The 14,578-nt window shown below is 40.9% G+C and overlaps 1 protein-coding gene across 1 annotated transcript; it reads right to left on the bottom strand.

Annotated features, from left to right (window-relative positions):
• Positions 1-407: 407 nt before the first annotated feature.
• LOC122023386 (protein KINESIN LIGHT CHAIN-RELATED 1-like) lies at positions 408-5,113 on the bottom strand. Its single transcript, XM_042581461.1, has 3 exons — positions 4,268-5,113; positions 3,037-3,945; positions 408-880 (listed from the first exon to the last, which is right to left on the bottom strand). The coding sequence occupies exons 1-3, from the start codon at positions 4,987-4,989 to the stop codon at positions 646-648; spliced, it is 1,866 nt and encodes a 621-aa protein (XP_042437395.1). The 5' UTR covers positions 4,990-5,113; the 3' UTR covers positions 408-645.
• Between the last annotated feature and the right edge of the window lie 9,465 nt (positions 5,114-14,578).

The following is a 14,578-nucleotide window of genomic DNA, read 5'->3' as shown; positions in this document are numbered from 1 at the left end:
GTGCTACAGGCCGATTTCCCGCATGCCGATCTCGAGGTCCGCTGCAGCGACGAGGAGATCGAAGGCCTGCACCGGCTCCAGGATGCCAACCAGCTCCCGCAGCGTGCGCAGGTGAAGCTCGTCGGCCCTGCCTGCTCATGACGCGCCCCACCGCCGCCACCTTGGCCTCCATCTCTCTCTGAGCCCGACCACAGGAACGGCTCCGCCACGCCCTCCTGCACCGACGCCATCTCCGCCCGGACCTCCACCTCCTCCCGGACCGTCCGCCCCTGGAGCTCGTCGATGCAGGAGGTCCGCCGGCTGCTGCTCAAACCGGAGGCTCGACTCGGAGTAGAGGAGACATTCAGAATTAAACACTGCCAAAATGAACAATTGCATTAAGATGGAAATGAGAAGAGGAAATGACATCTATAAAGAGGAATTTATTTGTTCAACACAACAGACTTCTTTCACAACAAGAGTTTCACACATTCCAAACATAAAACAGTAAATCATCCAAGGATTACAAATGAATTAAACGAGAAAGAAAACAAAGGGAAAAGGTTATAAGGCTCAGAAGCAAGAAATCACCAAATTTCTATACTGAACTCTTTACAGATGCATTTTTATATTACAAAGGAAGGCAGTGAAAGGTTTTGCTCTGTCTCAACTTTTAAAACCCAAGCCAGGCCACCTCCTTGTAACCTCCTTTTTGATTCTTTGTGAATTAGTCACTAAGAGGTTCTCAAGGGACTTTGGTTTCCTGTTCCTCGTTCTGCCTGCTTCCTTTAAGAGCTCGGCTAGCCTTTTCTTCTCATCGTCGACATCAGGGTTTGCTGTTCCAAGCTTCTCTTCCCTTAACTTAAGCACATTCTCCAGAATCTCAATTGCTTCTTCCACCCTATCATCAGCACATTAAAACGAGGAAATATTTACAGATTTATCATACGAATCATTTCCTAAATCGTGGGAGTTAGTAGGTTCTGAAAAAGTAGATAAAGCATTAAAATAGCAACTATATAAATATGATAAACATTAGTCTTGAGCACAAATTCTCTGTTTTCTCATGAATACTTACAGTTAAATAAGACCAAGAGAGAGCCATTAAATCTTTAAATAACTGTTTAAAATCATAACATATAATCCCCAAATTGTTCTGAATCTGTCGTTCACTTGTACCTCTCTTATTGCTAAAACATTATAGGAAAAAATTTACCAATCACATACACAACAAGATATAGAGTCTATAGGGTTGATTGCATGGATTACTCCAGTCACTTAAACCTACTAATTTCAAGGAAGAACTGAGCAAACTAAGATTTACAAATCTCCCACGTTCATCTACTTATTTTGTACAAGTTAACATAAAGTATTTATTTTTAAGTGGCAAATTCTGACTGTGTCAGAATTAGGGGTGTAATCGAGCCGAGCCGAGCCGAACTCTTGGATGTTTGAGTTTGACTCGTTTATAATCGAGCTGAACTCAAGCTTTATTTAACAAATATATTCATGGCTCACGAGCTTATTCGAGCTTTTATCGAGCCTAAACAAGCTTAATAAATATAAATTATAAATTTAAATATTCATTAAAAACTAAATTATATATTTTAAAAAAAATATAATATTCTTGTTAAAATTTATAATTTTATTCTAATAAATAAATTTAATATATTTGTCTATGTTTTTCATAAGTAGAGTGTAAAATCTATAAATTCAATATCAAAACTATTATTTTTTTTATTTAAAAGTTGATTTATAAATTTAACGAACATGCTCACGAGCTAACGAGCTGAATATTGTGAAACTTGAGCTTGGTTTGTTTATCTTAACGAGCCTCATTAAACGAGCTCAAACGAACTTTTATCGAATCGAGATTCGAATAGCTCACGAGCGGCTTGGCTCATTTACACCCCTAGTCAGAATTTACCATTTTTCACTCTAATACTATACTTTTCATAGGATGGCTGAGTTGGGAAACTGACTTCTGAATAAGCTATACACTATGCAACTAAAATTTAAAATTGGAACAGTGGAACATTGGCACAAAAAATGTGGCTGTAGAAATTTCTTGCGATCCACTTTGTTTTGTCATTTGTTGTTGAAGCTTGGAGACTTTATGCCCATTAGTCTCGTGTGAAGAAGTGCATTGATCCATTACATAAATAGAAACTGATCACTTTCCTAACAGTTTGACCTTAAAGTGATTTGCCAAACTTACATTTTGTCTAGTCAGATTGTGCTAACATCAGTGGAGTTAATGACTGGTCCTATCAACAACGAGTGTGGTGAAATACTTAAGGGAGCAAATAAGAGGATTAGAGGGATGAATGTTTTTGAGATGGGCCTCTAAGTGTCCACAAATTATGTTCTGGATTTAGCCAGTAGACAAACTAAGGAGAAGGCCATCTTCCTCTAGGATTAGTCGGGCGAAGTCTGAACATCTAGATTGTAAAAAAAACAAGTGTGATCCAACGACCAGAAGACTTCCTTAGAAAGATGGTTCAACTTTAGAGTTATTGCTTTTAACTTTCAATTGAGTGAAATGGTTATTTTGTATTCATTATTTCTAAAATTACAAATAACTGTAAGAAGGAACTACTAGCACAATAAACTTTTACATTTTTTTTTAATAATCTAAATGTCTGATTGCCTGATTAATCCCGGAGATAGATGGCCTTCCCTCCTAGTTTGCCTATCGAGTAAATTCAGAACACAACTTATGCAAGCTCAGAGACCCATCTCCAAAATATAAGCCAGCCTTTTAGATTTCTACTTTGACCACGCATAGCTCAGCCTTGACCGACAACATGGCATATAGACCAAATATATACAATATGCTAATGAGTGATATGCAAACAAAACGAGATTCTTCTTGGCAGTAATTCAAGATTTAAAGCTGCAGCAGAGAAAGCAAAATCATGATTTGTCTCGTCGTATGCTACCTTATAAGAAAACTTATATTATGCATGTAACTACTACGCTAAGAATTTAAATTAAGGAATGAAGAGAGAATAAATAACAACTGAAACTAGATATTGGAGGCAAAAATCGCCGTACCTTCCCATGGCATCATAAGTTGCAGCGAGATTACTATACACCCCAAGGGTATCGGGGTGAGACATACCGCTTTCCAGCTCAAGAACTGTCCTTGCTTCCTCGAATAGCGCAGCTGCCTCGTCGATCTTAAACAGTTGAACGCACGATAGCCCCATCTGGTTCAGCAAAACTCCAAAGAAAGCAGATTTCCTCTCCCCGCTTGCCCTCAATTTGGACACGGCACTTTCGAATGAGCTCCTTGCTTCCCCGTATCTCCCAACCATGTAGTACATGACACCCATCTGGGCCTCTATCCCGGCCACCGTGCTCCACTGCCCCGGTGAATCCTCCAGAAGTTTGAGCGCCTTCTGCAGCAGCTTCAGCGCATCCTCCGGTTCACTCATTGCCTCATAAATGGCAGCAATCTCCATCATCCCTCCAGCAAGATCCTCATTGGATGACCCAGGCACGGGCTTCGCGTAGATCCTCAGCGCATTCTCGCAGTAGGATTTGGACTCACGGAACTTGCCTGTCTTGAAGTATAGATCTGCAAGGCGGGCGAGGACGGCAGCGACGGACGGGTGGTTGTCGCCCTTAGTGGACTTGAAGACAGTAAGGGCCTTCTGGTAGGAGAAGACGGCCTCGTCAAAGCGGCCAAGGGCGAGGTAGGTGTCGCCAATACCAACATCCACAGCCGCAACGTCTACATCCTGAGAGTTGGCAATGAGGACCATGGAAGCAAGGACGAGGTGCTCAAGGGAAGCTTCATAGTCGCCTTTGGCCTCGCAGATGAGGGCCATTAGGCGGCGATCGGCGGCTTCCTCCAGGGACGCCGGGGGGCTGTGCTCGCGGTGGATCTCAAGAGTCTTGCGGCATAACTTCTCGGCCTCCTCGAACTGCATCGCTTGGACATGGGCTTCTGCCAAGTACCTAACATGGCGATCAATGGACGAGCGATCAGCATTGTGCTTGTCGGAAGGGGTTCGAACTTTAGCAAGTGAATTTATCGAAACGAAATATTTGCAGGTAAAATCCAATGATATTCTCAGTCACTAGCGGCCACAGAGTCAGGTTAGAACGGCGGAGAGACCGTCTCGTGCCAAAATGACGCCAGACAAAGGCATCTACTGATGAAGGCAAAACCCTTCCGATAGATCATTTTGAGAGGGGCGGCGACAGGGTGGAAACGACGCCGACGAATGTTCGAAAAAACGAAGAAGTGACTGTTGAAGTTTAGTATCGGAAGACTCACCTGCAGGTCTCGGCGACCCTCGGGTCGCCTTGCCCAAGCGCCTCCATCTGGATCTCGAGTCCCTTAGTGTAGCACACTATGGACTGCTCCATCCGCCCGGCCACGGCGTGGGTGTCCCCCAGTTGCATGTACCCGGAGAAGGCGGCGAGAGCGTGGTCAGGCCCCCGCGCCGGGTCCGTCGCCCCCACCGCTCTCTCCAGCGCCGCCACCGCCTCCTCGTGCCGCCCCAGCCCGCTATAGATCGCCGACGCAACGTGCAGGCTCATTGCCAGCTCCAGCCGTCGCTCCTCTCCCCCGGATCGCTCCAGCGACCTTGACGCCCGCAACGCGTACTCCAGTGCCTTGCTCGGCCCCTCCCCGGACGCAATCGCCCCCCGCGCCAGCTTCAGCAGGAACGGCCCCAGATCCGGGTTATCCAGCGCCGTCTCATCGATCACGGCAGGGAATAAATCCCTTGCCCCTGCGCCGGCGGCGGATCCTGGCCTCTCGAGAGAGAGCCTCCGCTTCCCAGCGGAAGAGGAGCCGCGCTCCACGGACCTAGCGCGGGCGGAGGAAGGCGTCGGCGACGGCGTTTTCTTGGGAACCGGCGAGGCCGCCCTGGGCTCCCTCCCAGGGTCTTGGTTTTCAGCGGGGAGGAGGATCTGGGCGCGTGCGTCTCCGCCGTCGGGGACGTCGACACGGAGAGGAGGCGGTACTTCCGGCGGAGCGACGAGGCCGGGCATCGTGGCGGCGGCGGCGTCGGAGGAACGGAAACTATGTTTTCTCCGAACACGAAGAAGGAATCGATTCAGCAGAAGGATTGCGGATTACAGATCTGGCCGTCGCCCCCTCTCCCCTGGGGTTGATAGAGGAGCCAAAACAAATAACACTCTTCTCTTCCGGTCTCGATCTCCTTCCGTCAGATCAAGATCCTACGGTCAAATAAAAAAGGTAAAAGATAAAAGGAAGAAGGTGAAACGAAAGTGTTCCAATGCATTAAAAAACACAGAAGTAAAAAAAGGCAATTGATGGCCGGTCCGGGTGGAGCCCAGGCCAACCGGATTGGCGGACTGGCGTAGAAGAAAAGAATAATAATAACGGTGGTTGGGTAGATAAGAATAAGATTTACCCACTATCTTCTCTGCCTGGGTCGCGTAGCGACAGCCAATGGCATACAGGACAAGTCACTCACATGTGTTCGGATATTTCATATTTATATGGCAAAGATGCTGACTGAGCCTATTTGTGCCGTTTGCTAAATTTCTCACCCAACTGGCTACCTTGAATAAAAACGCAGCCTACTGGGTGAGTTTTCTGCTTTTCTTTTCCTCCCGGACCCACCACCCACTGGGTGTGAGTGTGACTGAGAAATAATCATGAAAACTAATTAAATGCAGATAAATATATAAGTCAAAACGCTCATTATTAAAAAAAAATATTTTCTAAACTTTTTTTATTTTATTAAATTAATATTATTGTACTAATTTTAGTAGTTTAAATCATTTTAGTTAATTTTATACTACTATTGGTCCGATTATAACAGTTTTTATTAAAATATTATAATTGCATTAAAATAATCCCACGATCATTTGTAATGGCCTACCTTCGTCGTTGGTCATCTTCCTGTCAATTTTTTTCAAATAATTCTACAAATTAAATTTTCACCCATCTCATTTTCGAATTCCCTTAATACCAAGCATGAGTATCAATTATTCAAATGAATTTTTATAAAGTTATTTTTAAAATAAAAATAGAATAAAATGTTTTTCTTTTAATTTGTTTTCGACATGCATGATTCTGATTTTCTTTTTTGAAAAAAAATACTAATTAAAGAAATTACCCAAACAGAAGATATGTAATTGAAAAAAAAAAGGAAAAAGACGAAAAGATAACCGTTTGTGTATTTTTAAAAACAATTTGGTGCGATTTAAATATTTTCCATCGTAATAATTGTCCAACATTATTAATATCCATATTTAATAATAGTACATAAAAATATTGAAAATATGTCGTTATCTCACTGAAATGACCGCATAACAATAGCTTCTATGGGGCCTCCGGATGTTGGATAAGCGAAGGGGCTACTACCAACATTTATTTTTTTGCCCTGAATACGGATCGGGCCCGCATAAATTTGCAAAGCAATAATTAATGTTATTTAATTTAGTAAAGGCTAGCTACTACTTTTGTTTGCAATTAATATCTTATGGAAATTAATACGGGGAAGAGGTCCGATTTGTGTGTTTGTTATTGTTAGAGATGCAAACGAATCCCCGTTTCTGTTGGATTTTGTTTTATTATGATTAATGGATTCCTTTTACTTGTGTTTGTTTGGTCTCGAAGTCCACATTTTGATGATTAAGCCAAAGAATAAAAAATGATAATTTTTAATATTTATCCTTGAGAGGAAGGGATGAAGGACAGAGAGTACTCTCACAAGTCATAATAATAAATATTAAGGGCTTTTGATATTAATTACTCAATCGAAATCGAAATGATAATGGATTTAATTGAAGGATTAATCATGGAAATTAGTGATTGAATTGTTAGTGCTTGATATAAATATTGGAATAGATTGATGTTGTTTGGTAGTTGGTACGAATGAAAGTATGTAATGGGAATCAGTCAAATTTTCAATTTTACCTTTACCGTTAAACAATACAAGAAAACTGGAAACAATTATGATCAACATAGTTTATTATTGTTTATTTATTTATTATTTATTATTTATTTTTTAAAAAAAGGTAAACAAGTTGTTTTAAAAAAAACTTCTATCGAGTCATATATCTCAAGCATGATAGCCATATATATTTCATATGCATATTAGCCATATATCACAGTACAAGTGAACACAACACATATCTTCAAAATAAATCATTATCAATAAACACGACTTAGTTACTATACTAATTCTTCAACGGACTATAATTCTATTGAATGTCTTACCCTAAACAAAAGATACACCACCATTCTAAAAGTAGAGAAAACATTCAATTAATTGAATGGTAACTAAGCAATCATTCAAAACTCGAATACTAAACAAGATAAGTTGAAGAAATGTTTCTAGAATTTTCAAAACTAGCATATTCAGAATCTATAATTACATGCAACTGAAAATAAAATCTTCTATTTCAGACGAATCTAAGCTGAACAATAACTCAACTTTCATAGTATTTTTATAAATTTCTTGAGCCGTCTTGTACTTGTTCTTCCCACTAAACTCGTGCTTACCCAACATCTCAAGAATCTGTGATATGAGCTAACATTTTGCATAAAACAATCTACATCATTGAGTAATTTGAAGTCATAGTCAATTTTTTGCATAGTTGCATTCCTGGCCTTCTTTGAAGTTTTTTCAACTCTATGGATAATTTCTTTTTCTCCTTAAAATGAGATGCTCTAGATGTAACAAATGGTTATTGATTTGACATTGAATCAACTTCAACTCCATTATCAGTAGTTATATTATCATCTATTCTGCACAAATCGGTATCAACATCAATATTTGTTTTGTGATGTGCAACCATTCTTTTGTAAGATGGCATGTTATTGTGTTTTGCCATATATCATCTCTAACTACTAAAAATCAAAGAAATGATACATTGAAAAGGTCTTTAGCTTTGGAGTGACCTTATAAAAAAAACAGAAAACAAAAAGCACCTCTGGATAATTGAACAATGCTAAATCAAATTATAACCCACAAACAATTTTTATTAATTTAAAAAAAAAAACATAACATTCAAAGGTATAATGAACCAAAATTAGCACAAAAGTTTATGCTCAATATTGAGATATAGGAATTCATCCTGTCTGAAAACGATGAAGACAATTGGCTAGAAATGCAGCTTGATGGTTGACTATATGAAGACTCTATTCCGCCCTATAAAACCAAGGACATCAGTGTCGAACCAAAGAATAGTCCCCGGCGTTGGTCCTCTGACGTTCAAGTCAGTCACCGAAATTCTATAAAAGAATAGTAGAAACTGTAGCAACAAGAGTGTGATCGCAGAATAACGCATACTTCCATGCGTGCATGGACCGTCTTTATATAGTGGTCCTATAGCGTACGTGCATGCCTCTCAAAGTGCGTGCACATTTCCTCATCTTTCTTATGAAAAGACAGACTAAGAAAGTTTCTCTGACATTATTTCTTAACAGGACGTGCAAATTCTTGACATGACAATAGAAGTTTACGTCGTACGATTTGCCTGTTGGTCATGCCTTGCTGTTAGTTGCATCAACTCCGAGAAGGATACAATGAATTAAGCAAGGGGTCCCACTGTTTGGCCGAGCAGAGGAGTACTCGGTCGGGATTCCCCATCCGGTCGCTCTAGATTGTTCTTTTCCACGATCGCTTAGCTCGGAAGATTGTTCCTCGTACGGTCGGACAGACGGACCGGTCGGACTAGCCCTTATAGGGTTGTCATAGTTGCGAACATCTATTCTCCTCTCTTTAGTCGTCTGACTATCCGGTCGCTGCTTATCGCCCGACCGGACGAACAATCCGGTCGAACGAGCCTCCGGGTGGCACTATGATATTGAGCCCACCTTTCATTGAGTGGGCGGCATGCCTAATCGGATTCTTCAGGCCCGATCGGCCCGTTGTCACTCGCCCGACTAACTTTGATGACCCGACCATTCCATACCTTTGACCATCATAATTTTAACCTACTTATTATACTTTGCATCTTACTTTGGACTCCTTTGCAGACATTATAAATACAAATTTATAAAAGGTGTATTAGGACCGAAAAGTAGCTAGAGGGGGGGGGGTGAATAGCTTCGCGTGTGCTCGTCGTGCTTCGTTGCTTGTTTCTTCAAAGTGATGCGCAGCGGAATACAAAGAAACAAACTACAACAATGCTAACAATAGGATTTTACTTGGTATCCACCTCATAAGAGGTGACTAGTCCAAGGATCCACGCACACACACACACCTCCACTAATAAACACTCCTTTTCGGTAACTACCGAAGGCGGAGAAGCCCTACAAGACTCTCAATACAAGTAGAAGAAAGGGTAGTAAAGAATAAGCAAAAGCTTACAAGAGATGCAGTAAAAACCCTAGCTTCTTCTTCTTCTCGTTGCAACTCGCCTATTGACTTGGATGAACTTCCAAGAACCTTCAAGAACTGGCGGTGAGGAGCTTAGAGAGTGCTGGGGAGGAGCTGTGATGAATCTCGAATGAATCGGTGAAGTTCTGCCGAAGGAAATGAACGCCTGCGGCTTAAATCGACGCTAACGGTCAAATCCCGATCGATTGGAATGCTCCCAATCGATCGGGGAGGCTTTGGATCGATCCACGGATCGATCCAGAGCGCCTCTGTGCTCTGGAAAAACTTCTGGATCGATCCACGGATCGATCCAGCACTTATCGCGTGAAGCAGCAGCGTCCCAATCGATCCACTGATCGATTGGGACCTCTGGATCGATCCACCGATCGATCCAGAGGAGTTCTGTTCGCGGGGACTCACCGGATCGATCGGTGGATCGATCCAGATCTTCTGGATCAATCCACGGATCAATCCAAACCTGCTGGATCAATCGGCTGATCAATCCAGATCTTGGTTTTTGCCCAAAACCAAGCCCAAAGTCCCCTAAACCAACATCTAGTCAACCATGACTTGTTGGTACATAAGACCTAGCATCCGGTCACCCTTGACCAACTAGGACTCTCTCACCAAGTGTCTGGTCAATCCCTTTGACCCACTTGGACTTTTCTCTTCTTGCCAAGTATCCGGTCACTCCCTAAGACCTACTTGGACTTTTCTTCCTCATGCCAAGTATCCGGTCAATCCCTTTGACCTACTTGGACTCTCACCAGATGTCTGGTCAACCTTGACCCATCTGGATTTCTCTTGCCTGGCTTCACTCACCAGGACTTTCCCAATTGCCTAGCTTCACTCACTAGGTCTTTCACCTGACTTCACTCACCAGGATTTTTCTCCTGCCTAGCTTCACTCACTAGGTCTTTCACCTGGCTTCACTCACCAGGATTTTCCTCCTGCCTAACATCCCAGTTAGGACTTCCCAGTCAAGTATCCGGTCATCCTTGACCTACTTGACTCTTCTTCAATCAACCTTGCATTGTCAAACATCGAAATCTAAACCAAGACTCAAGCTTGGTCAACCAGGTCAACCTTGACCTGAGGAATGTTGCACCAACAATCTCCCCCTTTTTGATGTTTGACAATACCAACACTATCACTTACAATACCACATGTAAGTTAGGCTAATCTCATAGCCTAAACCTTCTTCATGCCACTAGGTAATGAATGCATAAGTTAAGCCCTTCATTCTCCCTCTAAGAGGGCAAACTCTCTCTAGGTGATAAAAGCCTAACTTACTCCCTTTCATTCTCCCCCTATTGGCACACATCAAACCATGCCCCATTTTTGGGCACACATCAACATATTCACTTGTTGAAAACTCTCCCCCTAAAGAGTTGCTCATCGTCGTTCACAACTTCACTCGTTGTGATCAACACGATAATGAAGGTCTCATACCCTTCATTAACCTTAACCCTACATTCTCCCCCAATGTAGGCAAATGCCCATCCTTGAGCATTATCCACTTGAAACCACTTGAACAATGAGGATATCCACTCCCCATTAAAGTTCAAACGCTCAACCTTGAGCATGTTCTTAACGGAAGGTTAACCACCTTCCAAGGTTCATGAAAAATAATTTTTATGTCTCTAAAGAGTCCCTCCCCATAAAGACATGGTGATAACTTCTGTCATTGCACCAACAATGACTTGGAATCCCCAAAACTTTAGGAAACCCAATTTTAGAAGTTTTGAGGTTCAAATATTCAAAATTTGAAACAACCTCAACCTAAACTTCAACTTAGCCTTCCTTAACCAATCCATCATTGTTTTCCACATGAAAACACCCTTTTTATGTATACAAATATATTTTCAGGGGTTTGGAATGGTTACCTAGACTAAAATAGGTTCAAAATGCTGAAAATAAGCTTTCCCAGCCAAAATCAGCATCTTCAATTGATTGGAGTTGGGTTCCAATCGATTGAACCCTGCTGAATCGATCCACTGATCGATTCAATCTTCTTGGATCGATCGGCTGATCGATCCAGCGAGCTTCTGCTCGCGAGAAATGTCTTCTCAATCGATTGGCTAATCGATTGAGGCACTCCAATCGATCCACTGATCGATTGGAGGCCTGAAATTGCTGAAATTCAATTTCAGCCAATTTCAGAAACCCCTAGAAAATTCTACAAAATTCCAAAAATCGTAAAAATTTTTGTAGACATTATTTAGGGTATAATTTATCATGGAAAAATAGTTTTCTATGAAAATACATCATATTTTCAAAGATTGACACAAAATTGAGAACTTGCAAAAACTTTAGTGTTTTCTTCAAGTTTGTGTCTAACTATTCAATGGTGATTACTATCAAAAGATAGCCTTCACCAAGGTTTTCCAAAATCATTTTAAAAACATTTTTAAAACCAATATCCCACCATGTTCCTTGGGCTTAATGCACATGACTTGTACATTAGCTTTCCCAATGATGGGAAAACACATAACTATGTGTTTTGATGAACTTAAAACTCAAGGAAATGCACTAACTCAGCATGTTGAGTTTTGTTCGTCTTCCTAACATCTCACTTGTATCTATTGTGCATAAAACACATACAAGTCATCTTATAGGTCTTTGTGAGATGTTAATTTTGGTTTTGCTCTAACCTAAGGTTCATGCATATTTATCTAGTCATCTTGTGGATATTGACCATCCACCTAGGATGTCATTTGGTATGCCACTTGATGATAACTGCCATTTGTCCTTAATTTTAAGGAAATAACATAATGCATGATAATGTTATGACATACATCAAAAAGAAATAATTTTCAGAAGAAAATTTCCTATAACTACATGATGTATGTATGTCATGACATGGTATTTTTGAGTTTTTCATAATAAGTCATGAATGCACAAATAAAACATGATGTCATGGCATATAATGGGCAACCAAACATGGCAAGATTTTGCATAATTAAAATATACCTAGATTATCTATCTAAATATCCTTAACCCTTAGCTAATCCTAAAGCATAAACCCTAGATTGCCTAATTTCCTTAGGAAAATGCCAAAACCCAACTTGACATTTCTTTAATCTCTTGAATTAATTATGCCAATTAAAAATTTAAAACATTCCTCAAATGTTGGCATATTTCATTTTCCCATAAGAGTAATCACTTTAAATTAAGGCTTAGATTTGCCTTAAATTCCTAAGACAATACCAAAGTCCCAATTTGGTATTTCTTAACACTTGATTTCTTGTGCCATTTAAAGTCATCTCAAATTTCTTCCTTTATAGCACATTTTACTCTTTCCAAGAGTAACAATAAATCCATTTCATTTTCAAAGGTTAACAAAAACCTTGAAAATACTCCTTGAGTGTCAATTTCTTCAAAGTTGGGTTAACTACCCTTCTTCTCAGAGTTGACACTCTCTAACCCATCTATGGGATAGAGAAAATGCTCCTAGGAACCCAAAACCTATTGGTGCTCCTTGGATGCTCTAGGTATTCACTAGGGATAACTTCCCTAGATACTTTACTATTGACCTTGTGTGGTTTCTTAGAAGTCTTGGTCACTTTTTCTAGGTCAACTCTAGGGATTGCTTCCCTTGTAACCTTCTTTGTGACTTTCTTAGACTTCTTAGAAGTCTTAGTCACATTTGTTGCAAAAATACTCTTAGGGATAACTTCCCTTGTATTTTTGGCTTAACCACTAGACCTAGGGTTGGTTCCATAACTATATGGAACCCTATGGTAAGAGATTACATCCTTCTTAGCCTTTGGTTTGTATCCCAAACCCCTATGGCCATTAGATGACCTTTGTGCTCCTAGACCTAGGCTATGCTCATTTTGCCCTTTTAGGATATTTCCATCCTTTTTAGGGTCTTTTCCATTTTATCAAGCCTTGACCTCAAGACTTGATTTTCTATCACTAAGTCCTTAGTTTTTGGTTTTCCATTAAATTTATGAGCATTTTTATTTCTAGGCTTGTAGCTAAGGTCCTTAGTGTGTTTGCCTAGATTTTTATCTACCTTCCTAATCCTAGGTGTGGTAGTTTTAGCATGGTAAGCTACATTATTTTCCTTAATTTTACCATGCTCTCTATTCTTATGGTAAATAGCATTAAAATGATATAAGTTAGAACTAGCATGCTTTTTACCATAATGTAAAGGGATAGGCTCAATAAAAGTTACCTTCCTTTTTACCTTAGAGGCTCCCCCTTGACTTGAGCTTCCTCCTTGAGCCTTGACCATCTTCTTCCCCTTAGGGCATTGACTCCGGTAATGCCCCTTTTGATTGCAAGAGAAGCACACAATGTGCTCCTTGCTCTTCTTTGTTCCGGGGATGGTCTCCTTTGGCTTCTCCTTGCCCTTAGGTGCCACTTGGCCCTTCTTCTTGGCCAATTTAGGGCACTTGCTTTTGTAGTGCCCATGTTCCCTACATTCAAAACATATAATATGATTCTTATTATTAATTGAACTATTTATACCTTCTTGTGTAGGGGTGACACTTGCTCCTCCATTTGATATGAATGTAGAGGCTTCCTCTTGATCCGAAATCGATTTCCCTCTAATTGATTTATCTTGACTTGTGGAGGTGGAAGCTTCTTCATCCTCTTCTTCTCTTGACCTGGATGTGGAGGATTCTCCTTCTTCTTGATCCGGTGTCACCAAGAGTTGCTCCCCCTCAATCCTAGAGGTGGAGGCTTCACCTTCTTCTTCATCCTCTTGTACATAAAACAAGGAATATGCTCCTTCCTTGCTCTTTTGATTACACTCCCTTGAGAATGAAGCTTCTTGGATTTCCTCTTCTTCGGAAGTTGAGCATCTCTCAACTTCGGAGTCCTCCTCTTGATCTTGCTCCAATGAGTCACCCTCTTTGGATTCTTCTTGGTTAGGTACAGTGGAGGGGATCTCATGAGCCTTTTCCAATTTGCTCCATAGCTCTTTGGCATCTTCAACGTCTCCAATTTTCTCCAAGATATTGCTCGGCAATAGATTGACCAAAAGCTTGGTCACTTTGTCATTGACCTCACATCTTTGGATTTGTTCTTGGCTCCATTTGCTCCTTTTGAGAACTTTGCCCTTTGAATTCCTTGGAGCCTTAAAACCTTCCATTAGAGCAAACCATTGCTCTATCTCCATCATCAAGAAATTTTCAATTCTTGATCTCCAAGAATCGAAGCTTGTGGATGTGTATGGTGGAGCCACCCTTGTATCAAATCCAAGTCCATCTTGGAATTGCATCTTGAAGTTGAGCTTCTTGAATTCTTTGACTTTGATGAATTTG

The sequence above is a fragment of the Zingiber officinale genome, chromosome 9B, assembly GCF_018446385.1.
Source record: "Zingiber officinale cultivar Zhangliang chromosome 9B, Zo_v1.1, whole genome shotgun sequence".
Lineage (NCBI taxonomy): Eukaryota > Viridiplantae > Streptophyta > Magnoliopsida > Zingiberales > Zingiberaceae > Zingiber > Zingiber officinale.
This window is presented reverse-complemented; position numbering and strand designations above follow the sequence as displayed.

What these genes read in the sequence shown, in the direction of transcription:
- LOC122023386 (XM_042581461.1), bottom strand. Translation starts at nt 4,989, where the DNA reads ATGCCCGGCCTCGTCGCTCCGCCGGAAGTACCGCCTCCTCTCCGTGTC. An exon ending in AGGGTCGCCGAGACCTGCAG is followed by an intron (nt 3,946 to 4,267) that starts GTGAGTCTTCCG and finishes TCGCCATGTTAG; the next exon opens with GTACTTGGCAGAAGCCCATG. An exon ending in ACTTATGATGCCATGGGAAG is followed by an intron (nt 881 to 3,036) that starts GTACGGCGATTT and finishes TGCTGATGATAG; the next exon opens with GGTGGAAGAAGCAATTGAGA.